The 23,983-nt window shown below is 34.2% G+C and overlaps 1 protein-coding gene across 8 annotated transcripts in view; it reads right to left on the bottom strand.

Moving 5' to 3' along the window:
- Positions 1-23,983, bottom strand: part of VPS54 (VPS54 subunit of GARP complex) — a 105,963-nt gene that overhangs the window by 40,812 nt on the left and 41,168 nt on the right. For all 8 annotated transcript variants that reach the window (XR_007471078.1, XR_004477361.2, XM_033407214.2 and 5 more), the window contains exons 7-11: positions 21,330-21,715; positions 13,254-13,380; positions 12,169-12,276; positions 9,590-9,645; positions 6,247-6,343 (exon numbers count right to left, since the gene is read on the bottom strand). Coding sequence is in view for 6 of the 8 variants with exons in the window: in XM_033407214.2 (XP_033263105.1) it covers positions 6,247-6,343; positions 9,590-9,645; positions 12,169-12,276; positions 13,254-13,380; positions 21,330-21,715 (774 nt within the window). In the remaining 2 variants the exon portion in view is untranslated. The remainder of the gene's footprint in view (positions 1-6,246; positions 6,344-9,589; positions 9,646-12,168; positions 12,277-13,253; positions 13,381-21,329; positions 21,716-23,983) is intronic.

Raw genomic sequence — 23,983 nt, 5'->3', positions numbered from 1 at the left:
TAAAGGTTCCAAAAGTGAACTCTGTGTATGTACTTTTGAACATCTTACAAATGAGTCAAGGTCATGCATATCAGAATTTCTTTTATTACACAGTAAAGGTGAATTGTGAAAAAGAATTGCTCAAGAGAGATGTTTCCCTAAAGCTTAGACATAGGGCTCCATTTACAAATTAATTTTGTAAATGGAAATCTCCCTAAAATATACTGCATATTTCTCTAACTTCTTAAATAGGTTACACTAAACATAACTTGCCTGTCAGAGGATCATATTCGTTGATTGATGTGCTTTCTTTTCTATTTTTTTTTAAAGGGGGGTGTTTGGAACAGAGCAACCAGTATCCAATCATCTATGCAACAAATATTCACTGGGTTTCTTTTTCAATTAATTAATTGATTTGGCTGCATTGGGTCTTCACTGCTGTGCACGGGCTTTCTCTAGTTGCGGCGAGCGGGGGCTACTCTTTGTTGTGGTGCACGGGCTTCTCGTTGCAGTGGCTTCTCTTGTTGAGGAGCACGGGCTCTAGGCACATGGGCTTCAGTAGCTGTGGCTCGCGGGCTCTAGAGCACAGGCTCAGTAGTTGTGGAGCACGGGGCTAGTTGCTCCGCGATGTGTGGGATCTTCCCGGACCAGGGATCAAACCCATGTCCCCTACGTTGGCAGGCGGATTCTTAACCACTGCACCACCAGGGAAGTCCTGCTGTGCTTTCTTAAAAGGAAAAAACAATCCGTATTCCTTACCGTACCTACCCTTAAATCCATCTCTCTCTCCTCATCTTACACCTTTTTCTCACTCATTCACTGCTCTCCAGACATTCTGGTTCTCTTCCTATTCTTCTAAATTCCACTGTTCCCATCTCAGTGTCTTTGTTGTTTCCTCTGCCTGGAATGTTCTTCACCTTGATGTTTGCATACATGTTTCCTTCTCATCACTCAGGTTCCTGCACGACTGTCCTTCCTCAAGAAGCCTCCGGGACGTCCCTGGTGGTCCAGTGGTTAAGACTCCGTGCTCCCGATGCAGGGGGCAAGGGTTCGATCCCTGGTAGGGGAACTAAGATCCCTCATGCCGCACGGCAAAAAAATTAAATAAATAAATAAATAAATAAATAAAACTGAATCAAAAACAACAAAAAAAGCCTCCTATGACTCCTTCCAGCAACCCTATCTCATTAACCAGTTTTTTTAAAATAACAGTTACCACTATCTTTTTATTTTTTTAATTCTAGGTCTCTTTCCACTACAATGTTAGCTCCATGAGATATTATATCCTACTGCCTAGAATAGTAAGTACTGGGCACATAGGAGGTACTTAACAAATACTGAAAGCTAGATGAATTAAGAGTAAATTTATGTAAGTCAATGTCTTCATGGACTACTAAGAAACAGGGGCTGCATTCCTACTTTAACGTTCATGGTTGCGTTCTTGTAATTTGTTGCTCCTTTCTTAAAACTCTTGATTTCTTTTTTAGGATCTACATGGTTCTAGGCAAGCAGACTCCAACTTTAAGTCTCCAAAGATAGGATAAGGGTCTAAGCTAGTCCAATCAACTAATGGAACCACCTGAGCTTAAAGCTAAGAAGATACACAGAAGACAGACTGAGAGAAACACAGAGAAACAAAACCAAGGCTTGATAACATCATCAACCTCTCTATCAAGCACCTAAAGGCTGACCTACCTATGGTTATTTTTTAGTTATATGAACTAATAAACCCCCTTAATTGTTTAAAACACTCTGTGTTTCCTGTTATTTGGAACTAAACGCACTCTAAGTGATACAATATTCCATACAGTATATGAGAGATTCTGAGCCTTCGAGTGTCTGTGGACACTGCATATTTTCTTTCTCCATTAATCACTTCTCTATTGTCACAAGCTTGCTCCTTGCTACACTCCTCCATTGCTGCTTTTAATCCTCACTACTGTCTCGTCTTAATCTTGATGTGCTTTCTCCCCCATCTTCATTTTGCCTTTCTTCTTCCTTATCTCTTCTCTCTTGATGATTTTCTTTCTTAAAAAATTTTTTTATAAAAAATGGTCACGGTCTTTGGACATAGTCTTTTTCTCCCCAACAACTATTCTATACCTCCCCCATAGGAATACAGCTATGCAAAACTGAGTCCACCTTCTGGCTTCAGGTGTTAGTCCTACATATCCCACACAGTATACTCCCAACCTCCTTGCCACAGGATTAGTTCAGAAGTGAGAAGAAAATCCAGACCCAAAGCAAGCAGTGCACAGCACTGTCCTGACCACAGTAACCTAAACCAGCCCAGTGGATTAAAACCAAGGACTTTGATGATTGAAGAAGAAAAAATCTTGTTTTAGGAAGTAGAGTATACAAATGTGGAAGACCTAAAACTGTTATACATAGACATTTTGCTATAATTAGGTTGGTTACTTTGAAGGTGAAGCCAACAAAGAGGTAGAAGTGAATTAAAACAGAGAAACTAAGGGAGAAAACCATGACCACGTCATAACTGAAGCCTATCCTCGTTTTGGACTATTTTAAGTTCCCCAAGCCAATGCATTTCTTTTATTGTTTAAATTAGTTTCATTTGAATACTTTGTCCCTTTTAACTGACAACATCTTAGCTAATACAATAAACTTTCCATATACAGTGTATCAGGTGTTCTCTTAAGGGTTCTTCTTCACTGTTTTCACCATATCTACAGTTTTAAAGGTTTGCTGATTATTTTTTTCCAGAAGATTTTACAATACATAGTAGATTCAACAGTAGGTACGCGATTTATTCTCTGAACTTTCATATTGCAGCAGTTTACAGTCAAGTTCATGTTCAAAGACCAGAACCGCTAAAATAAATTTTTCCAGTCATGAGAATAATGAATGAAATAATCTGGTAACCATATTCATAAGTCTTTAAAATGATAGTCCAGAATTATTTGTCCACATAACAAATTGAAAACTTAAGAGTTAAAAATTTCTTAAAAAAGAATGTAAGCTTGCATTTAAGGATTATTTTCTTTTTTAGCTATACAAATCATCTTACACTATGGGATACAAACAATAAACAAGAATTCTAATAAAAATACAAAATACAATTAATGCCCAGAAATAAACCCATGCACTCATGGTCAATTAATCTACAACAAAGGGCAAAATACAGCAAGAATATACAATGGAGTAAAGACAGTCTCTTCAACAAGTGGTGCTGGGAAAACTAGATAGCTACATGTAAAAGAATGAAACGAGAACACTCTCTAACACCATATAAAAAAAAAACCTAAAAATGGATTAAAGAACTAAATGTAGGACCAGATACTGTAAAACTCCTAGAAGAAAACATAGGCAGAACAGTCTTTGACATGTTGTAAATCACAGCAATATTTTTGGGGACCTGTCTCCTAGAGTAATGGAAATAAAAACAAAAATAAACAAATGGGACCTAATTAAACTTAAAAGTTTTTGCACAGCAAAGGAAACCATAAACAAAGTGAAATGACAACCTATGGACTGGGAGAAAATATTTGCAAATGATGCAACTGACAAGGGATTAATTTCCATAATATACAAACAGCTCACACAGGTCAATATCCAAAAAAAAAAAAAAAAAAACCCAAACAACCCAATTAAAAAATGGGCAGAAGATCTAAATAGACATTTTCTCCAAAGAAGACATACAGATGGCCAACAGGCACCAGAAAAGATGTTCAATATCACTAATTATTAGAGAAATACAAACCAAAACCACAATGAGGTATCACTTTACACCAGTCAGGGTGGCCATCATCAAAAAGTCTACAAATAGTAAATGCTGGAGAGAGTGTGGAGAAAAAGGTACCCTCCTACACTGTTGGTGGGAATGTAAATTGGTGCAGCCACTATGGAGAACAGTATGGAAGTTCCTTAAAAAACTAAAAATAGAGTTACCATATAATCCAGCAGTCTCACTCCTGGGCATATATCCAGAGAAAACTCTAATTCAAAGAGATACATGCAACCCAATGTTCATAGCAGTACTATTTACAATAGCCAAGACATGGAAGCAACCTAAACGTTCATCGACAGATGAATGGATAAAGAAGATGTGGTACATATATACAACGGAATATTATTCAGCCGTAGGAAAGAATGAAATAATGTCATTTGCAGCAACATGGATGGACCTAAAGATTATCATACTAAGTGAAGTAAGCCAGAAAGAGAAAGACAAATACCACATACCACATGATATCACTTATATGTAGAATCTAAAAAAACTGATACAAATGAACTTATTTACAAAACAGAAATAGACTCACAGACACAGAAAACAAACTTATGGTTACCAAAGGGGAAAGAGCTGAGGCGGTGGTGGTGGTGTGGCAGGCGGGGGGATAAATTAGGATTTGGGGGTTAGCAAATACAAACTACTATATATAAAATAGATAAACAGCGGTCCTACTGTATAGTACAGGGAACTATATTCAATATCCTGTAATAAACTATAATGGAAAAGAATATATATATGTATAACTGAATCACTTTGCTGTATACCAGAAACTAACACAACATTGTAAATCAACCATAGTTCAATTAAAAAAAAGTAATACCTCTTTTTGTAGAAAACTTAGGAAAAACAGAAAAGAATGAATCACAAATTTAAATTATACATAATACTACCACCTAAAGATAACCACTAAAAAGACAAGCTGTCTCTTTGGTCTATGGAGATGAAGAGGTAAAAAAATCTTTCTAACACAGCTAAGAGCAGACTATATATTTAAGTAGGTCTCTGTCTTGCTTTTTAACTTAACGTTATAATGCATGCATTTTCTTCAATCATTAAAAATCCTTGCCTGCATGATATTCCATGATAGTGAATATACCAGGCATAACTTATTTTACCATTCCTCTATTGTTAGACATCATGGTTCTTTCCAATTTGTAGTTATTTAAAAATTCTTCATTAAAAATGAACAGCTGTAATTAACATTATTTTTCAGCAAAATCATGCCCTCAAGGAACCACAAACTTTTTCAAAGAAAAAAGTACTATATTTAAAGATTAAACATCATTTTCAAAGATGTTTTACAACAGTATTAGTTTAAGTGGCCTAAATGTGAAAATAAGAAGCTACAATTAGGACAGATCACTGTTCCCATATTGTACATACATCAAATAATAATGTGGCTTAGTTTAACTGATATAGAAGCTAAAAGATAGCTACTTAAAAATAACTGGCAAAAAGTTGGCCAGTTCTAACTATGCAATGTAGGAGTTCTATATATCCAGACCTGTGTGTGATAAGGTCATGGTAGGAATATAAGAAAAAGTGAAAACAAGCCCTCGTTACTGTGCAATCCACAGATAAAGGTTTGCTATCTATCACTATCAATGGATAGGATCAACATTTTGGTAGGAGTCTGAATTAAGTATAGTGAATCACATTTTATAAAACTTTTCCCACTCTGACTGGAAAGCTTATGTATGTGACTTAGAGCATGTCAATGTCAATAAGGAAGTCATATCACAGATAAGTACCAAAGTCCCTCAGATCATTTTTAACATGAAACTCAGGAGATGCCAGGGATGTTAACTAGGACATAAATACAATACTGACACCTGATAATTCAAAGAATATCACATTTCACAAACAGTCTGTTATACTCAGTAATTCCTAATGACTGTCTTATTAAAACACAGTTATGACATGTTGGTAATCCCAACCAACATGTATTAGAGTCTGTGACATTTTTTCTTCTGAAAAATGCTGTGTGGCATGTGTTCTTTTCCTTATAATGATTGGATTAAAATTAAGTTGTTTGACCAAAGGGACAAAGTAATTAAATGCAATGCATGATACATGAATGGATTCCAGATTGAAAAATGAAAAAAAACCCTGCAATAAAGAACATTAGTAGAGCATTTTAAATATGAACCATATGTTTAAAAATACCATTATATCAACATTAAATTCCTAGAAAAATTAAGTGGTTTGGGATAGATTTTTGAGTGTTTCACAATATTGTAATTCTAGGTAATCTACAGAGATTCAAGCATCACAAAAGGAAATATTACTGTATAATATTTAATGCCAAGTTAGCATCATATTTCTTTTAAAATAAAACATATCATCCAATATTACAAAAAGGTACCAAAATACTCTGAAGCACTTCAAATCTAATTTAAAACCCTTTAGAAAAATTACAGAAACAAAGAAATTTTGTTTTATTCTAATTTTCATATCTAGAAAGATGACTTAACTTTAGGGATATTCTGGACAAACTGATAAACACATAAGCTTACCTTAACTCTCTGTAGGAAAATTGTAAACTTAGAGAAAATATCCTTTAGCAGATCAAACCACTGAAGAAAATTCAACATTCTCATCTGATCTGCAAGCCTAGAAAAGAAAATGCAAACAAAAATAATGACTGTCTTCAGGCCAACATGGTGTTATCTACAAATTGGAGGAAACTACACTAAATACTAGCAACAAAAGAATAATAAAATGCAAGTTAATCTAGATACCTAGCTAGAATTGTAAAACTGAGATGAAGATGTCAATTACTAAGCAACTTCTCCTTGTTTAAACATCTCTAAGACTAGTCAAGTACACTGACTTATGAATCTTATCATGTAGTAATTCCATGTGAACATGCTTCGTGACCATTCGATGAAAAAGCATAGAGAAATAAACTAATTTTGGTTAAATATGGAAAAGATATATTCTGGAATAAAAATAGAAACATAACATCTCCCTTAATAAACGAGCCTCTTCAATAAGTGGTGCTGGGAAAACTGGACAGCTACATGTAAAAGAATGAAATTAGAACACTCCGTAATACCATACACAAAAATAAACTCAAAATGGATTAAAGACCTAAATGTAAGGCCAGACACTATCAAACTCTTAGAGGAAAACTTAGGAAGAACACTCTATGACATAAATAACAGCAAGATCCTTTATGACCCACCTCCTAGAGAAATGGAAATAAAAATAAACAAATGGGACCTAATGAAACTTAAAAGCTTTTGCACAGCAAAGGAAACCATAAACAAGACGAAAAGACAGCCCTCAGAATGGGAGAAAATATTTGCAAATGAAGCAACTGACGAAGTATTAATCTCCGAAATTTACAAGCAGCTCATGCGGCTCAATATCAAAAAAACAAACAACCCAATACAAAAATGGGCAGAAGACCTAAACAGACATTTCTCCAAAGAAGATATACAGATTGCCAACAAACACATGAAAGAATGCTCAACATCATTAATCATTAGAGAAATGCAAATCAAAACTACAATGCGATATCATTTCACACCGGTCAGAATGGCCATCATCAAAAAATCTACAAACAATAAATGCTGGAGAGGGTGTGGAGAAAAGGGAACCCTCATACACTGTTGGTGGGAATGTAAATTGATACAGCCACTATGGAGATTCCTTAAAATCAGCCAGTATGGAGGTTCCTTAAAAAACTACACATAGAACTACCATACGACCCAGCAATCCCACTATTGCACATATACCCTGAGAAAACCATAATTCAAAAACAGTCATGTACCACAATGTTCATTGCAGCTCTATTTACAACAGTCAGGACACGGAAGCAACCTAAGTGTCCATCGACAGATGAACAGATAAAGAAGATGTGGCACATGTATACAATGGAATATTACTCAGCCATAAAAAGAAACGAAATTGAGTTATTTGTAGTGAGGTGGATGGACCTAGAGTCTGTCATACAGAGTGAAGTAAGTCAGAAAGAGAAAAACAAATACCGTATGCTAACACATATATATGGAATCTAAAAAAAAAAAAAAAAATGGTCATGAAGAACCGAGGGGCAAGACGGGAATAAAGACACAGAGACACAGACCTACTAGAGAATGGACTTGAGGACACAGGGAGGGGGAAGGGTAAGCTGAGACAAAGTGAGAGAGTGGTAGTGTATATATGGACATATATACACTACCAAATGTAAAATAGATAGTGGGAAGCAGTCGCATAGCACAGGGAGATCAGCTAGGTGCTTTGTGACCAGCTAGAAGGGTGGGAGAGGGAGGGTGGGAGGGAGGGAGATGCAAGAGGGAAGAGATATGGGGATATATGTATATGTATAACTGATTTACTTTGTTATAAAGCAGAAACTAACACACCATTATAAGGCAATTATACTCCAATAAAAATGTTAAAAAAAATAAAAATAGAAACATAACATCTCCCCTAATAAACTTAATAACCTACTTTTCTAACTACAGACTAAAAAGTACTCTTCCGTATATCATGTGGCATGGTGGCTAAGAGCATGGGCTCTTAAGCCACAATGCCTTGGTTCAAGTTCCAGCCCTGCCACTTACTAGTTGTGTGACTCTGGACAAATGACTTAACTCCTCCATGATCTAATTTTCTCATTTTAAATACGTAGAACCTACCTTATATGGTAGCTGTGAATATAAACTGAGTTAATACGAAGGACTCAGAACAATGCACAGTGCTATGTAAGTATTAGCCAATATTGTATTAGTTACATATATATTATATATATACTAAATATTACAATACATAATAGTACAGCCAATATTTTTATAACTGACATCAATCAACTTTAAGATTAAAAATTAATAAAAAAATAGAAATCCATAAAGATATTTTAGAGTACTACAATGACTTATTACTCCAAATTTTTAATTAATGCTGCTACACCTAGGACTTTATTCTCAAAAGATACTCCTATACACTTGAGATATAGGATGTTCTCTAAGTTGAGAAAATTCCCTAGGGAAGAAAAATATTAAAAATAACTGACTCTCCATGTATATAGGGCTTTTAGCAAAGGTCCAGTAACTTAATTTTTCCAGCTACTAGTGATCCCTGCATTATTAGGATTGCTTCAACTAATTCTGAAACTGAGCTTTCACTAGGTAATAGTGTGGAAATTAAAACTCCACAATCCTCATTCTATGAGTCTGGCCCAGAGAAGTTTTACAGTTATCCATATTACTATTCATATCTTAGACCAGTTAATAAAGTTTAGATACCTATATGAACAAGAAATTCATAGTCATAAAATATTTATCACTGTTCTCCTTAAAATAAGAATAGTTATTTCAAGGGGAAAACAAAAAATTATAGACATGGGCAATTCAAAATCATGTACTCAAACTTCTCAAAGCTAACTGGGTTTTAATTATATAGCTAAATAATTTAAATTTAACACCGCTACTCCTCTTCAATTTCCACCCTCCATGTGACGTTGTATCCTCTCCACCCTCTCTCTGCCCTGGGAGGCTGACCTGCTGGGCTTGGCCAGTGAGGAGCCCTTACAAAAGACTGAAAGGAGGAAAGGTGCTAATAGTCCGTCTCCATCCCTGAGGGGTTACCTCAGGATGACTGCCTCCCTCCACTGAAGATCACTTCAACTACTAAAAGACTTTTTTTTTTTCAGCTACTTACATCTTCTTCTCCTGAATTCCATTAACTGCTCTCTTTCTTTGTCCCTTAAAGGTACTTCACTATCACTTGTGATTTTCCTACACTCTGCCCACACCTTAGCAAATAATTCCTGAACTAAATCCTCCTTAGATTATTCTAATGCGTTATCTTTTCCCTGACTGGTAACCCCAACTTAATATTTATACTTACTTCAAAACAACATCTGTGTCTATGTCTTCTATTTGTGAAACTTTATTAATCACACACTGCAAAATTTAAGAAAAAAATTTGATTAATGTCTTTAGAACTTTAAGTACTACATGTTCATTTGTATATTAATAAGGGCCTCAATGACTATAATTATTTGACCAAACTTCTCCTCTTACACCTCAAGGTGTTTAAAAAAACTGCAGCATTACCTTTACCCTATTAAATAATTATTCCAGGGTATGCTTGAACTGTATTAATCACAATTTCCTACTATTTAAAACTGTTCACACACAAACACACACGCACACACACAAAACCCCCATAGAACTATAATACTTAGGACATGGTTTAAGCCCCATACTAAAATTCCAAAAGAAATTCATTTTGGAGGTCACACTTCCTTGCAACACGTGCAACAGTTTAAGGTTTTAAAAAATAAATGCTCAGACTTTAGAAGTCTAGGAATTAAAACAGCAGTTTTTAAAAACTGTTTAAAAGTATAATATACATACAGAAAACTGTACAAATTATGTTTATAGCTCAATATTTTTTTTATAAATGGAGTGCACCTATTTAACCAGAGCTCAGATTATGAAATTGAATATTACCAGTAAGCCCCTCCTGCTCCCCTCCTGGTCACTACTTCCTCCCAAAAGACATTACTATCCTGATTTCTAACACCACAGATTAATTTTGCCCGTGTTTGAATTTTACGTAAGTGGAATCATACAGTGTGTACTCTTCCGTGTCTGGCTTCTTTGGCTCCACCTTATGTATGTGAATATCCATGTTGTTCCATGTAGTTTATTCATTCTCATTGCTGTATAGTATTCAATGATGTAAATATGCTACAATTCTATTTATCTTTTTTACTGATGATAAAATTTGAGTTTTTCCGGTTTTTTATTACAAATATGCTGCCATGGAATGCTTGTGCTGTCTTTGGTGAGCCTAGGTATGAATTTCTGTTGGGTAAATTACCTAGAAGTAGAATTGCTAAGCTATAATATACATGTATATTTAGTGCTAGTTATCAACAATTTTTGGAAGTGGTAGTGATAATTTTAAAATATGGTGTTTTAGTCAATGTTTGAAAGAGGTAAAAGATGGGGCGATTGTAACATTTTTCTTGCTTGTTTTATTTAAACATTAAAAACTAAGAAATGTACATTCAACCTAATGATGATGATCAATTAAGCCTAAGAAATTCATTCAAAATTGTTCTTTTTCACACACAGAAAAACTAAAGTTCAGAGAATGAGATTTATCTGAATAGAAAGTCAAAACAAAAATCAGGGAAGTGTATACATATAGCTGATTCACTTTGTTGTACAGAGGAAACTAACACAACATTGTAAAGCAATTGTACTCCAATAAAGATGTAAAAAAAAAACTGCTTATGGAAAAAAATTGTATCTCATGAAATATAGCGGCAACTTGAATTTCACATCTTTAAAACTGAAATAACCTTAAAATGTATATCTACTTTCTAATGAGTAGATGACAAATACTGAAACTTTGATAGCATTGTAGATGGTAAGCTTTTTCTTTTAATTTCTAAAAGTAATGCAGATGTAAAATGTCTGACAATTCCACTTTATCACTTTATGCCAATTGTGTTGTAATAAATACCAATTAGCTTGGGAAAAAAATCAGGGAAGACTAAAAAAAAAACAAATAGATTTTAGTTTACAATTATAATTTCTTAGAGATCAGAGTAAGAAGAAACGCTGGTGAAAGTATATACTATTGGTAAAACGTTTTTAGAAAAAAAGCAATTCAGCTCTATGTATCAAACAATTTAAAAATACATTTCACTCTCTGACCAATAGTTCCACTTCAGGAATCAGTTATAAGAAAAATAGTCTTAAATATGAGAAACCAAACAAACAAGACTTTATACCAAAGCATACCAAAGATGTTTGTCACAGTGCTCTTTATAGTACCGAAATGAAAATGACCTAAATATTTAACACAGAGGAAAGTTTAAACAGGTTTAACTAACATAACGTTGATGGAATTTTATACAACCATTAAAAGTGATATTTCTGAAGGCTTATAAGCAAATGCTTATGTTATGATTCAAACGGAAATATATAATACAATTCAAAATTATATATACAGTATGAGAGCACCAATGATAAACACCAGTAACAACTTATGCTTAGAAATATTCTTTTTTTTTTTTTTTCGGTACGGGGCCCTCTCACTGCTGTGGCCTCTCCCGCTGCAGTGCACAGGCTCCGGACGCACAGGCCCAGCAGCCATGGCTCACGGGCCCAGCTGCTCCGCGGCATGTGGGATCTTCCCGGATGGGGGCACGAACCCGTGTCCCCTGCATCGGCAGGTGGACTCCCAACCACTGCGCCACCAGGGAAGCCCTAGAAATATTCTTAAAGTGATAATCTTTTTGACTGGTAGGGCTATGTTTTTCTTTCTTCTATTTTTCTATATTTAAAATTTTTTAATAAATGAGAAAATATTACTATGATACTGCATGTATTATTACAGGATCATGTAAAAATAAACTTCACAAAAGATTCTAGATGAAAATATATCAAATAAAAAAGTATAATTACCTGTTTAATGATATTCTTTGCTGTAATAATCATTTCTTCACTATATATTTCTAAAAAATTAAGTTTTCTTTGTTTTAAAAGTCCAAATACAAGAGATACTAGTCTTTCCTGTTAAAATAAAAGAAGGGTATACAATGTCAAAATTCAAATACAAAATAATCTCACTTAGAGGTAGAAATAATCAACGTCAAGGGTTTTATTGTTTGACCCTCAAATCTCTATCCTCCTTTTGGTATTTTCTAAAAGGCTTAAAAACCCCTTTCCATAGCAATCTTGTCATCAGATTTTTGGAGTCATTATTCTAAAACAGGTAAATCCTATCCTACTATAGTGGATCAAATGAAGCTGGTTTGGGGACAAAACAATATGAGTATATTTTGGTCTAGTTTCAGTAAGTAGCTAGAAAGTATTATTCTGAAACCCTGATGACCAATAAATACTCTATGAGCCCGGTGCTTTCTAATTAGTGGTCTAGAAGACTGGAATGATGACCTGGATTATTTGTGGAGCATTAACTGCTAACATTTACAAAAATCTCTTTAACTACTTAGGCTGCTATCAGGGCTTTTTGGATTCTTTACAAATTCTTGGCAATAATCAGCATTGAGAAGTTACTAGATAAGTTACCAAATATGATATATTTGTACATGCATATGCATAAAACATGTTCATAATAGGTGCTCAGTGAATGTGAATGACTGATAAGTTACCATATAATAATGATCACTTTTTATAAAAGACACACTCCAATACATGCATATACATGGATATAAGTTAATTCATTCTATATCTACATCCTATATCTATATTTGGAACTTGGGTAGTAAGCCATATAAAGACTTCATTTTAACTCCCATTTCTAATTAAGCTACAAAATTATTTATTCTCTAATTTCACAGGATAATAAACAACTGTGTGCTTCCTAAAGTCACATACTTAGTGAAAGATTTCATAGGTCTCACAGGCTTGATATTGAAGATAATTTTGCTCACTATAACCTGAGGAGAATGTGTTCTAAACTAAGGCTGTTAGGAAATAACACTAAGCAATGACATCAATTTCATTCTACAGTTCAAAAGACATACCTCTTCTAAAATTTGACAGTCATCTTCCAATGGTCTATTTAAGTCACTGTGAGAATAAGTAGAAAATTCTGCAATCATCATTTTATCTATCAGTTTTTCTAATTCACAAAGCTGTGATCCCAAATGCCTACAAAGGAAGAGGGAAATGTTACCTCATTTATTAAAAACCCAGATTTACTCCACGATCAAGGGAACCCGTCAGCAAAACTTTTCTAGCTGACAGTACTTGTGCAACAAGGTGATGTTTTAGTAAAATACAGTCTTTTAACTTAACAAAAATAACTGCGACAGTTTCACATCATCTCCCAAATTCTATTTTTCTCTGTATATCTTAACCTCCAAACAGTTAAATATACTATAGGAAACTTGGTTCTAGAAAACTTCATGACTGCTTTTTAGTCTGCTTTTCACAGACAAAATATTCAGATATTCTAAGTCCTTTCCTCATTAACCACTTACTGAATATAAATGTCAGTAGCTCCCCAGCCATTCACGTATGCAATAAATACAAGCGCTTACTATGCACCAGGCCCTGTTCTGGGTACCTATAAATATTTGAAGGACTACAGGCGAGACTGACTCAGCTCAACCTCCGTCAGAATCAGTTTGAGTTACTGTGCAATATCCCTCAGGCCATTAAAGTCATTAGAACACATGAGTGAAGATCTAAAGTCACTGAGCTATAATCTATCCATGGAACTTCTTCTCATGAAGTATGATGTTCCTTTTTAGTCCACCTCTTCAGTACCTGCAGATCCTGGCTAGGGTTAAAGTGAGCAGGACTCTAATTTTGGCAGAGTTGTAGGGGTGGTGAGGGCAAGTATTACTAAAGAGATTTGGAACCTTCTCCCTAGAAAAAGTAAGTGACAAGAGTGGTCCCAGGTAGTTAATCCCTGCTCTGAAGGGCACTAAGGATGAATACCGTCATATCCAAAGGGATTTTTGCCACACAATCTAATAGTTTCATAAAAACAATGGGTTGAAGAAACCTAGGTAATCTAGTTGGTCCAAGGCATTTCAAAAATTAAGTGAAATTTATCTTAAATGTAAACATTTATAATTAATTATAAAAACATTTTAAAAGTTTATGCTACATTTACTTGAAAAACAAGCCCTTAATGTTAGCAACTGTCTTTACTATGACCAGATATAGCACATTAAAAAAAATTAAAGCATGTGACCTTTTAGACAGATCCGTTGTTCTTCTTTTATGAACAACAACAATATGGTAAGTAGTGCAGTGATACTTTTAGAAAAAATCTGATAAGTGAAATAACATAAATGTGCTTTTTGCAATATGAAAATTATATTTCTCACAGCTAATTAGAAGTCTGATAAGGTTCTCATAAATGGTGACAACATCTCACAATAAACTAATTTATAACATATCCACTCTTACAAACTAAAACACTGCCATAAAAGGAATTTGGCAGTGTCTTGCAAAATTACATAGGCAATTAGCCTTTGACCTAGGAATCTGACTTCTCAGAATCCATCTCAAAGATACACTGGTAAATGACAAAAGAACATACATTCATTGCAGCACTGTTGGTAATTGCAAAGGAATGGAAACAACCCAAATGCTGACCAACAGAAGGCTAGTTAAATATATCATAATAGACCCTATAACACTTTTAAAAGAATCGAGGAATACCAATTAATATACTATATACTGCTACAGAGCAGTTTCTCAACTACTGCCCCCTTAAAAAGTCTTTTCAGACATTTTTATTTCTAATCACTCCCCATGAAGTTTTAATATCACAGATATACTGTAAATCCGTTTATGTACTGTGGTCTTTGGAGGGCCACAAACCATTGTAAAATCCAAGAGTTTTTTTCACCCTTCAAGAACAAACTTTTCCCCCCTTTGGGTGATATCCCCCATTGAGAATGCATACTGTAGCATGATCTACAGGGTATATACTGTAAGATAAAAACCCCACGGTGGAGAAAAGTATGTACAGTATGCTAATGCTTATCTAAGATGAGGGACAGACAGAGAGATGGATAAATAAACATAAACTAAAACTTTTTTAAATGACTTGTAGGAGTAGGTACAGAGGAAGAGAACCAAGATAGAAGTTAAATTTCTCTGAATATTTTTTGTTTTATAGATTTGACTTTGGAACTATGTAACTACTTAACATAGTTGTAAAACAATAGTACATTTAAAAACAGCAATCCTTGAATATCAAAAGCAAATGAAACAAATGAACTTAACTATGTATCAAAGTACAGGCAAATCTACACAAAGAGGAATTATTTCAAGTGACTTTAAAACACAGTAATTTATCCATTCATACCACAAGGGATATACCTTAAGAAAAAGAGGGAAAATTATTTTCTAGCTCTTCCCACTAAAAAGGCCTAGAGATCATGACCAGTCCAGTAGCAAGGAACACCTCTGATACCTAGATTGTAATTTCTAAATACCATTTCCTACTAAAAGAAACTAGGGCTCCTTAGAGAAATGGCAGTTTACAAATATGGAGCAGAAAATGTATAATATGAATATCCTGTCATAACATGAAGAAAACCATTAATGACTACTCATAGAATCAAAAGGACTTGAGGAGGTTCCTACAAAAGATAGGACAATATGAACATCGATTAAAAAAAACCTTAATACTTCAAATATATATAAATCCATGTGTTTATAAAACATTTGGAAGATGCTACATTTTTCAGTTCATTATTTTAAAAACTGCTAAATAAAGGAAAAGAACCTAGACTTTATCTTGCCTATCCTTGTAAGAACTGTCCTTCAGAATTACCAAGTAATTGTTATGGAGAAATATGGCTTTATAGAAATATTCCATTAACAAACGAATAAGGAAGTTTAGAATTAGAATATCATGATTTGCAACCCATAATGAGATGATAAATCTAGGCAATGATCACCAAATGGCTGCTAATTTCATGGAAAATAGAGACAACCAGATATATGCCTCTTGGCTGAAATACACCTATTAGGTACTCTTACCAAAAAGAAAAACTTAAATCTGATCAAGGCTTTAAATCTAACTACCAGTTTATAGAAAATACAAGTAAAAGGAAAACACACTAAACATGGGGATGCAGTTGGCAAAATCCAGACTGTGAGAAGCACTACAAAGACAACTCAATTTCTTCAATAAATATTTTGAAAGGGAGAAAATGAGAAGAATGGAGAACTATATATCAAAAGACATTTGAAATATATCAACCAATTGTAATATACAGTTGTTATTATTTGGATCCTGTTTCAACAAATACACTGTGAAAAGAATTTTGAGAGAAATAGGAAAATCTGAACACTGACTAGCTATTTGAAACTATGAATGATATTCGAGTTATGTTTTTAAAGATCTTTATCTTTCAGAGATACATAATGAAATACTTATGGATGAAATGAAATCATGTTTTGGATTTGTTTCAAAATAATCCAGGAGTAGGGGGAGGCATATAGAGAAAACCAAGTTGGCTATGAGTTAATAACTCACAGGTGATATGCAATTTATCCAGCTTCATATAACTCTCTTCATATAATTTCCTCTATTTTTGTGTATGTTTCAGTTTTCAATAAGTTTTAAAAAGCAGTAATAGGGTAGGATATGAATCCACACATAAATTTAACATTGCTTCGTTCTCAGTTAATTGATTTTTATAAAGATCAAAAATTCCTTTTAAATGCAGACTAGAGGTTAACACCCAAGTATGTGTTACCTTCAGGTACAAATAGTCTTCAGCAAATCCCAACAAAGAATTATGGTAGGAAGTCCATAGGACTGTATCTACTGATGTTTGGGCATCAAAGTAATAAAACTCTATCATTTCAGCCTAATAACTTAAATGTGACGTTCTATTTAACGTCAGATATTGTCAAAAATAACTGAGTAGCTTCATTTTTACACATCTTGAGTAATTTTCAAGTCTGACAAATATAATAAAGAAGAGCAGATATGAATCTCAATACTAACATCAAATAGTATTTATTATGTACTCACAGGTATATGATAACATATATAAAAAGATTTGTCTAAGCAAATCCCTAAATAAAATTTCTAGAATTAGTGTTTTATAGGATTCACCTATTCATCCTTGCTGTTTTTAAAATATTTTAGACTACTTTAACAATAGATGCAATTATACTGGCCTGTATATTATTATTAACCTTACCAAAAATATTTAATAGATAAATCTGCTAACAGTTCATTTTAAAAGTATGTATCCTAATAATCACATATAATACTTTACAGTGGTGAAAGAAATCTCCTGAAATGACAGACAAGTAACTAAAAATCACTTTCTGAAAAAGTACATAGGCTCATATATCCAGCTAAACAAATTGGAGCAATTCTAATACTTTCTACTTTAATATGCCTCAATTTGTACATGAATTCAGAACTTCTACTAAGCTGTGGGTTCACTACAATGACCTTTGTGTTGCTTTTATCACAGAAACTTACATATCAATAAACCCTACAGTAATACTAGTTTCATCAAATAGCAGAAAATCTGTTGTTTTGGCTTCACCTCAGAGCACACAATGTGGATGTTTTCATATCATAATGTTTTCAAGATCTAAATTATGGGAGATTATATAGGAGTAAAGAAGATGTTAAATACCTTTTACTACTTCCAATCCTACTACTAAAAATACTACTTCCAATCCTACTACTAAAAATCCCTTAAGTGGAATCCCAAGGTGGCCTCTGATCAATGAAATCATAATAAGCTAGAACCTATAATTAACTCTGAATGTTTTCCACCTTTTCTTTCAAGAAGAAGAAGAAGAAGAAGAAGAGGGAGGAGGAGGGGGAGGGGAAGAGGGGGAGGGGGAGGGGGAGAGGAGGAGGGGAGGAGAAGAAGGAGGAGAAGGAGGAGGGGAAGGAGGAGAAGAAGGAGAAGAGGGAGGAGGAGGGGGGAGGGGAGGAGAAGGAGGAGGAGGAGGGGGAGGAGGAGGGGGAGGAGAAGGAGGAGGGGAGGGGGAGGAGAAGGAGGAGGGGAGGGGGAGGGGAGGAGGAGGAGAAGAAGGAGAAGAAGGAGAAGGAGGAGAAGGAGGAGAAGGAGAAGAAGGAGAAGAGGGAGGGGGAGAGGAGGAGGAGAAGGAGAAGAAGAAGGAGGAGGAGGAGAAGGAGGAGAAGAAGGAGAAGAAATGAAGAAGGAAGAAGAAGAAGAAGAGGAGGAGGAGGGGGAGGGGGGAGAGGGAGGAGGAGGAGGAGGAGAAGAAGAAGGAGAAGAAGGAGAAGACGACGACGTACGAGTAGAAAAACTAGTTTCATTAATTTTTATCCTAAAATCTATTACTATGGTAGATTCCTAGCTCAGCAAACCTCCAACTCAGTTGCCCACAGTTTAACATCTATTGCACTAGAAAATTAGCACTGATGTTCAGAGTGATGTATTTGAGGTCCTACAAAACCTCAATCAAATATATTAAAAAGTATACATAACTCTTGGGTCCGATGAGATCTGGGTTGAATCTTGACTCTACTGTTTTATAACTTGCTGTATGACTTGGAGCAAGTTATCTAAGATTTTCAATGCTCTAGTTTCCTTATCTATTAAAATGGGGATAAAACTATCTATTTCATAGAAGGGTTTTTTTGGAGTGGGGAGGGGTATCAAATAATATATGCAATGTTCTTAGCACTGGTACAGAATACCAAAGTATTCAAAAAACGTTCTTAGGTTTTGTAGTGGTGGCAGTAGTACAGTAATGGTGGTAGTAAGTAATAAAGAAAAAAAAATTAACAGTGGTGAAAACTGAAGTTTCTACATAAAACTTTACAGTAAGAAACAGAAAATAACAACATTATATCCCTGAATTTCAAGGTAACTGAATCTTTTCTATACGAAACCTTCAAGATATCAAGGTTCAAATATATTTTCATATATATTATATTTTATATGAAGAATAAACACTCTTTACAAATGTGCAGGTTCTAAAAAAAATAATAGTAGATATTTGAGTAAAACATAGATAATCAGGGGCTTCCCTGGTAGCGCAGAGGTTGAGAGTCCGCCTGCCGATGCAGAGGACACGGGTTCGTGCCCCAGTCCGGGAAGATCCCACATGCCGCGGAGCGCCTGGGCCCGTGAGCCATGGCCGCTGAGCCTGCGCGTCTGGAGCCTGTGCTCCGCGACAGGAGAGGCCACAACAGTGAGAGGCCCACATACCGCAAAAAAAAAAAAACAACAAAGAAAAACAAAAAAACAAAACATAGATAATCAGAATATTTGAAAGTCTTTTAAAAAATCATATACACTTTTTTATGAAGAATATTTTGTCCTTTGAGTTAAGGTACAAACAAAAAAAGTAAGGATGAAAATAAAGGTAAACTCTTTCTTGAGCTCAAGATAATTAAAAGATTATAAAATTTTCATTCTGCCTTCTGATAAATCATAATCTACTGGGAATAAATATCCAACCCTGTTCTTAAATATTTTCCAGATAGCTTTGGAGAACTAAATTTTTCATCAGTATTATTAGGCATAAACTTATGAGTCAGGAAAATGAAATAAAATAAACTGCATGACCTTTGGAGTAAAAATGAGAACAGTTTCAGAATTTGTGTTTAGCAGGCAAGCATTTAATCTTTGCTTCTATTGCTCTATTCAGAGGATAAAGCACTCTACTTTCTAGAAACAGCTCCCAATATTCATCAAATTCATATAATATAGTGGTGACAAGAAAAAACACAGCTTCTGTCATTACAGAAGTCCATTTTGCTAAAATACTGACAAAATTAATATTATTTATTTTAAAAATATATGCCATATACACATTCAAAAAAGAGAAATATTTAAATTTTCAGAGGTAAAGGGGAAACTAAAAATCATTTAGTCACCCTGGGTTCCCATGCTGAGAAATCCAAAGTAGGCCTCAAAGGACTACAAACCACCCAAAATTGATTGCAAAATTTTATGTACAGGTATATTTTTATGGAAAGAAGGTCCATCCACAGCTTTCAATAGATTCTCAAAGAGGTTTGTGATCCAAACTTTTTCTGTAAACATCCAAGTCTGGATAAGGTTCTTCCCCTAAGGTTAGGATCCATAGTAATCTGTACTTCATCATCGTACTGTACTGTACTGTATAATAACTACCCAGTAATTTCTGTCTCCCTCCTATCAAATAAATTGTAGAAACAGAGCAGAAAGCATCTCTGCTTTGTTCATGGCTATATTCCCAGTATTCTGCCTGGTGTCTGTCATGTAATCAATACCATTTCTTGAATAAATGAATCAATCATTCACTTGCATAATTAAAATTGGGCCAACTTTTTAAAAGTGCTTTCAAAATAAATATTCCAATTACATATCCTTAGTCAATAAGAACTTATAATTCAATTAAAATAAACTTATATTAAAGATAACCTTTCCAGAATATATTAAGTTACAGAGCACATCTCCCATAAAACTTCTTTGTAGTCACTCAGTAGTATAATGTTTCCCAGCAGATAGGAACTTCAACAAGGAAACTGCAAGCCTGCTTAACTGAATGAAATTTTGATGGCTTACAATTGGTGTAATCTGTAAATTAAACATATGACATGATCTCACATAAAATAACTAAAACCCTAATCTTAAAGGTATTTTCAAAATAAAAACTTGGAAGAAATTGGGTCTTTTCCATCATCGTGTGGAATTTTTTGCAATGTGATAGACTGTAAATGAGAAATGAATTTTAATAATTATCTAATTTAAAATTTATTCAATGGCTTTTAAAATGAACTTAATTTCAGCTATACTAGTATTCCTTTTTCCACCTTTATCTATTATCTTGACACAAAACTACTTCAACATTTTCAAAATATAGCTGTGACTGGCCCTTCGTTGATTTCATCTGCTAGAAAATTTAATTTTACTTCTTTATCCAAATGTCTCTGTAAATATTGGTCCTTATGATTTTTGTTTTAGTAAGACTAAAATATCAGAATGATAACATTATTAAACAGATCAATCTGGAAGAAAAAAATACCCTTGTAACTCTAACACATTCATAGATTTTCAGCTAACGTTACACACTAAAATTTATCCTTTAGAAAGTTCTAACATTATTTCTAATGGCTTACTTAATGGACATACCGGAAGCTGTGAATGCCCTGAAGTTCCTGCTGTAGAACCTCTTGCGTTGTTGCTATTAAGTCCAATGCTCCGACAAATTCAGAAGTAGATAACAACACCTGTACTGTAGGCTGAGTCTGGTGTACAGTGGCCATTAATTTCAGTTTATTGTATACTTTAACACAATTATTTCTGGTAAGTGCCAGTCTTAAAATGTGTAGTGATCCTTCACACATTACTTTATCAATCTGTGCAATTTTATCTCGAAGCATTTTTACAGCCTGGGAAGTTTTCTTGAGGTAGTCCTGCAATTCGTGTTGAGAGGTCATTGCATGAAAAAATGCTTCTGAACGTAGAGAGATCTGGTGAGCAATGTTTACTTCCACAATATCCAGATAATGGCTCAGCTTAAGAGGAAAGGAAAAGAAAAAAAAATCACAGCATATTATAAGTATACCTTAACTACCCAAATACTTTCTGAAAACGATACAATATTTCTACATGCATTTTAAATCCCACTGTGTGAACTGTTTGATTATGTGATGCTTGATACTAGGCATACAAAATAGAAGGGAGATGAAAGGTAGAGCCCAAAATTAATAAATGTAAGACAAAAGCATAGAAGGTGATTTACCTTCTTCCTCTGCTCCTGCCATTACTGTCCTCCAGACACCAACTACTTTCTAGAGAGTAAAAGTAGCCCACAGTCATCTCAGATTATAATCTAGTTTTAGAAGTTCCAAGATCTGAGACAGAATGATTGAGTTCCTTAACCTCCACACGTCACTGCCATCACCAATATAATGTATCATTTATCTGACTGAAAGATGATTATAGTTACCATTTACTGGCTTTCTATGTACCAGGCACTGGTATTTTATATACATCATCTTCTAATTTTAACAATCTTGGAATACAGGTATTATTATTATTTTATTTTACAGTTGAGGACAATGAGGCTCAGAAACATTAAATAACTTGAATAAAGTCATATGATTAGTAAGTAAAAAAACTGAAATTCGAACCCAGGTTTGTCTAACTCAAAAAGTGAAGTTCTTTCTACTGTACCATGCTGCCTCAAAACGTTAGAGAATTCATGAAAGACAGATTGGTGATCCAGCCACAAATTACAGAGAGTACTAGAATTCACCTGGATCTTTTTTTTTTAAGCTGTTAATTTCACATTTCAACAATTATTCTTTTATCAATTTATAAAACTCAGTTTATTTCCAATGTGTTTTCCTCTTAAACAGTTGACTGAAACAATTAGTTCATATATATCTTATTTGTAATACTACCAAAATTAATTCCTGGAGTAACATGTATTAAGAATGCTTTCTAATTTCAAATATGGACTTCTAAAACTTGAGTTGTCTTTTCTTCCTTCATAACTGCATATGCCTTCTTTGGCTATATTATTTTTCCATTTCTCTCCCACTTTTTTACTTCTAGATTCTTCCTATTCTTCCTATAGCTCAAACTTTAAGAATTATCTCTGAACATCTCAGGAGAATTTGTAGTGTTAAAGGGTTAATGGGCTTTCAACATTTAGGACTCATAAAATTAGAGGATTATTTGGTCACCAAGCCTGTCTCATTAAAACCATGCAGGATCATGCATATCTTCAATACAGCTCCTTCAATAATCTATTATAATATATAATAGGTTACAAACAAGACATTCTTCTATAGTTTAAATCTGTTGCATTTATACTCTTTTGCTGTTGTTCTTTTTACCTTCAACAGCTGTTCATTTATTTACCTAAAAAGCAATATGGGGATGAAGGTACTTAGGTACATCACAAGCTAAAATAGACTCAATCTTCAGAAAATGGACAAAAAGTAACTCCTGTAGGACAGGGGTACTCAGAATGCAGTTTATATGCTGCTGCCAGTTTGTGAACTGTTTAACAGGTCCATGATGAAATGAGGAACTCTGCTGGAAATTAAATCAACTACATCACTAAGCCCACGGTATTGCTTTTTCATAGAAAGACTTTCTTAATGAAGGAAGCAGTGAAATGATGTACGTTCTAGAGCAAACTCATTGTCTCATCGCAGACCAGCACTTTGGGTAGCAGTACTACAATAGGACAAAAATTTCCCTAATCCTGGTTGTAGCATCCCCTCTTTAAAACTAGCAAGATAAAATGGGTGCTGTCAATCATACAGTGAGTTTGAATCCTGTCTTGGAATCCTGTCTTCCATTCCTTTTCTAAGAACAGAGCAGAATGAGGAGACAAAATGTAAATGTAATAAAGCTGATTCTGCAACTTACCAAAAAAAAAAAAATTTCCATTACTTTAGTCACTTTAAACATTTAGCATGAGAAAATTGTTTCATTTGAATTTCAAAGATTTCTGCAATTTATCAATACTCCATTGATCTATTCTTTTCAAAGGCATAATATTTTCATAATTCATTTCCGAGTAAAATTCTATAAAGGGAACAGTTTTTAAAGTATTCCTAAAAGTATCTGTATAGATTGGTGAAATTTTTATTGGCTTTTGTTGTTTTTCTCTTTTAAGGTATTCTACCAGGGGATATACTTGGAATGTGAAAACGTAGTCTGGGAGTGAGTCTGTGTCTATATATCCATTGTTTTCATAAGATTTGTGAATTTATTCTTACTCAAGGAAAATCTTTATAGATGAAAATGTTGCCAAAAAAAAAAAA

The sequence above is a fragment of the Orcinus orca genome, chromosome 13 (assembly GCF_937001465.1).
Source record: "Orcinus orca chromosome 13, mOrcOrc1.1, whole genome shotgun sequence".
In the NCBI taxonomy this organism is placed as follows: Eukaryota; Metazoa; Chordata; class Mammalia; order Artiodactyla; family Delphinidae; genus Orcinus; species Orcinus orca.
This window is presented reverse-complemented; position numbering and strand designations above follow the sequence as displayed.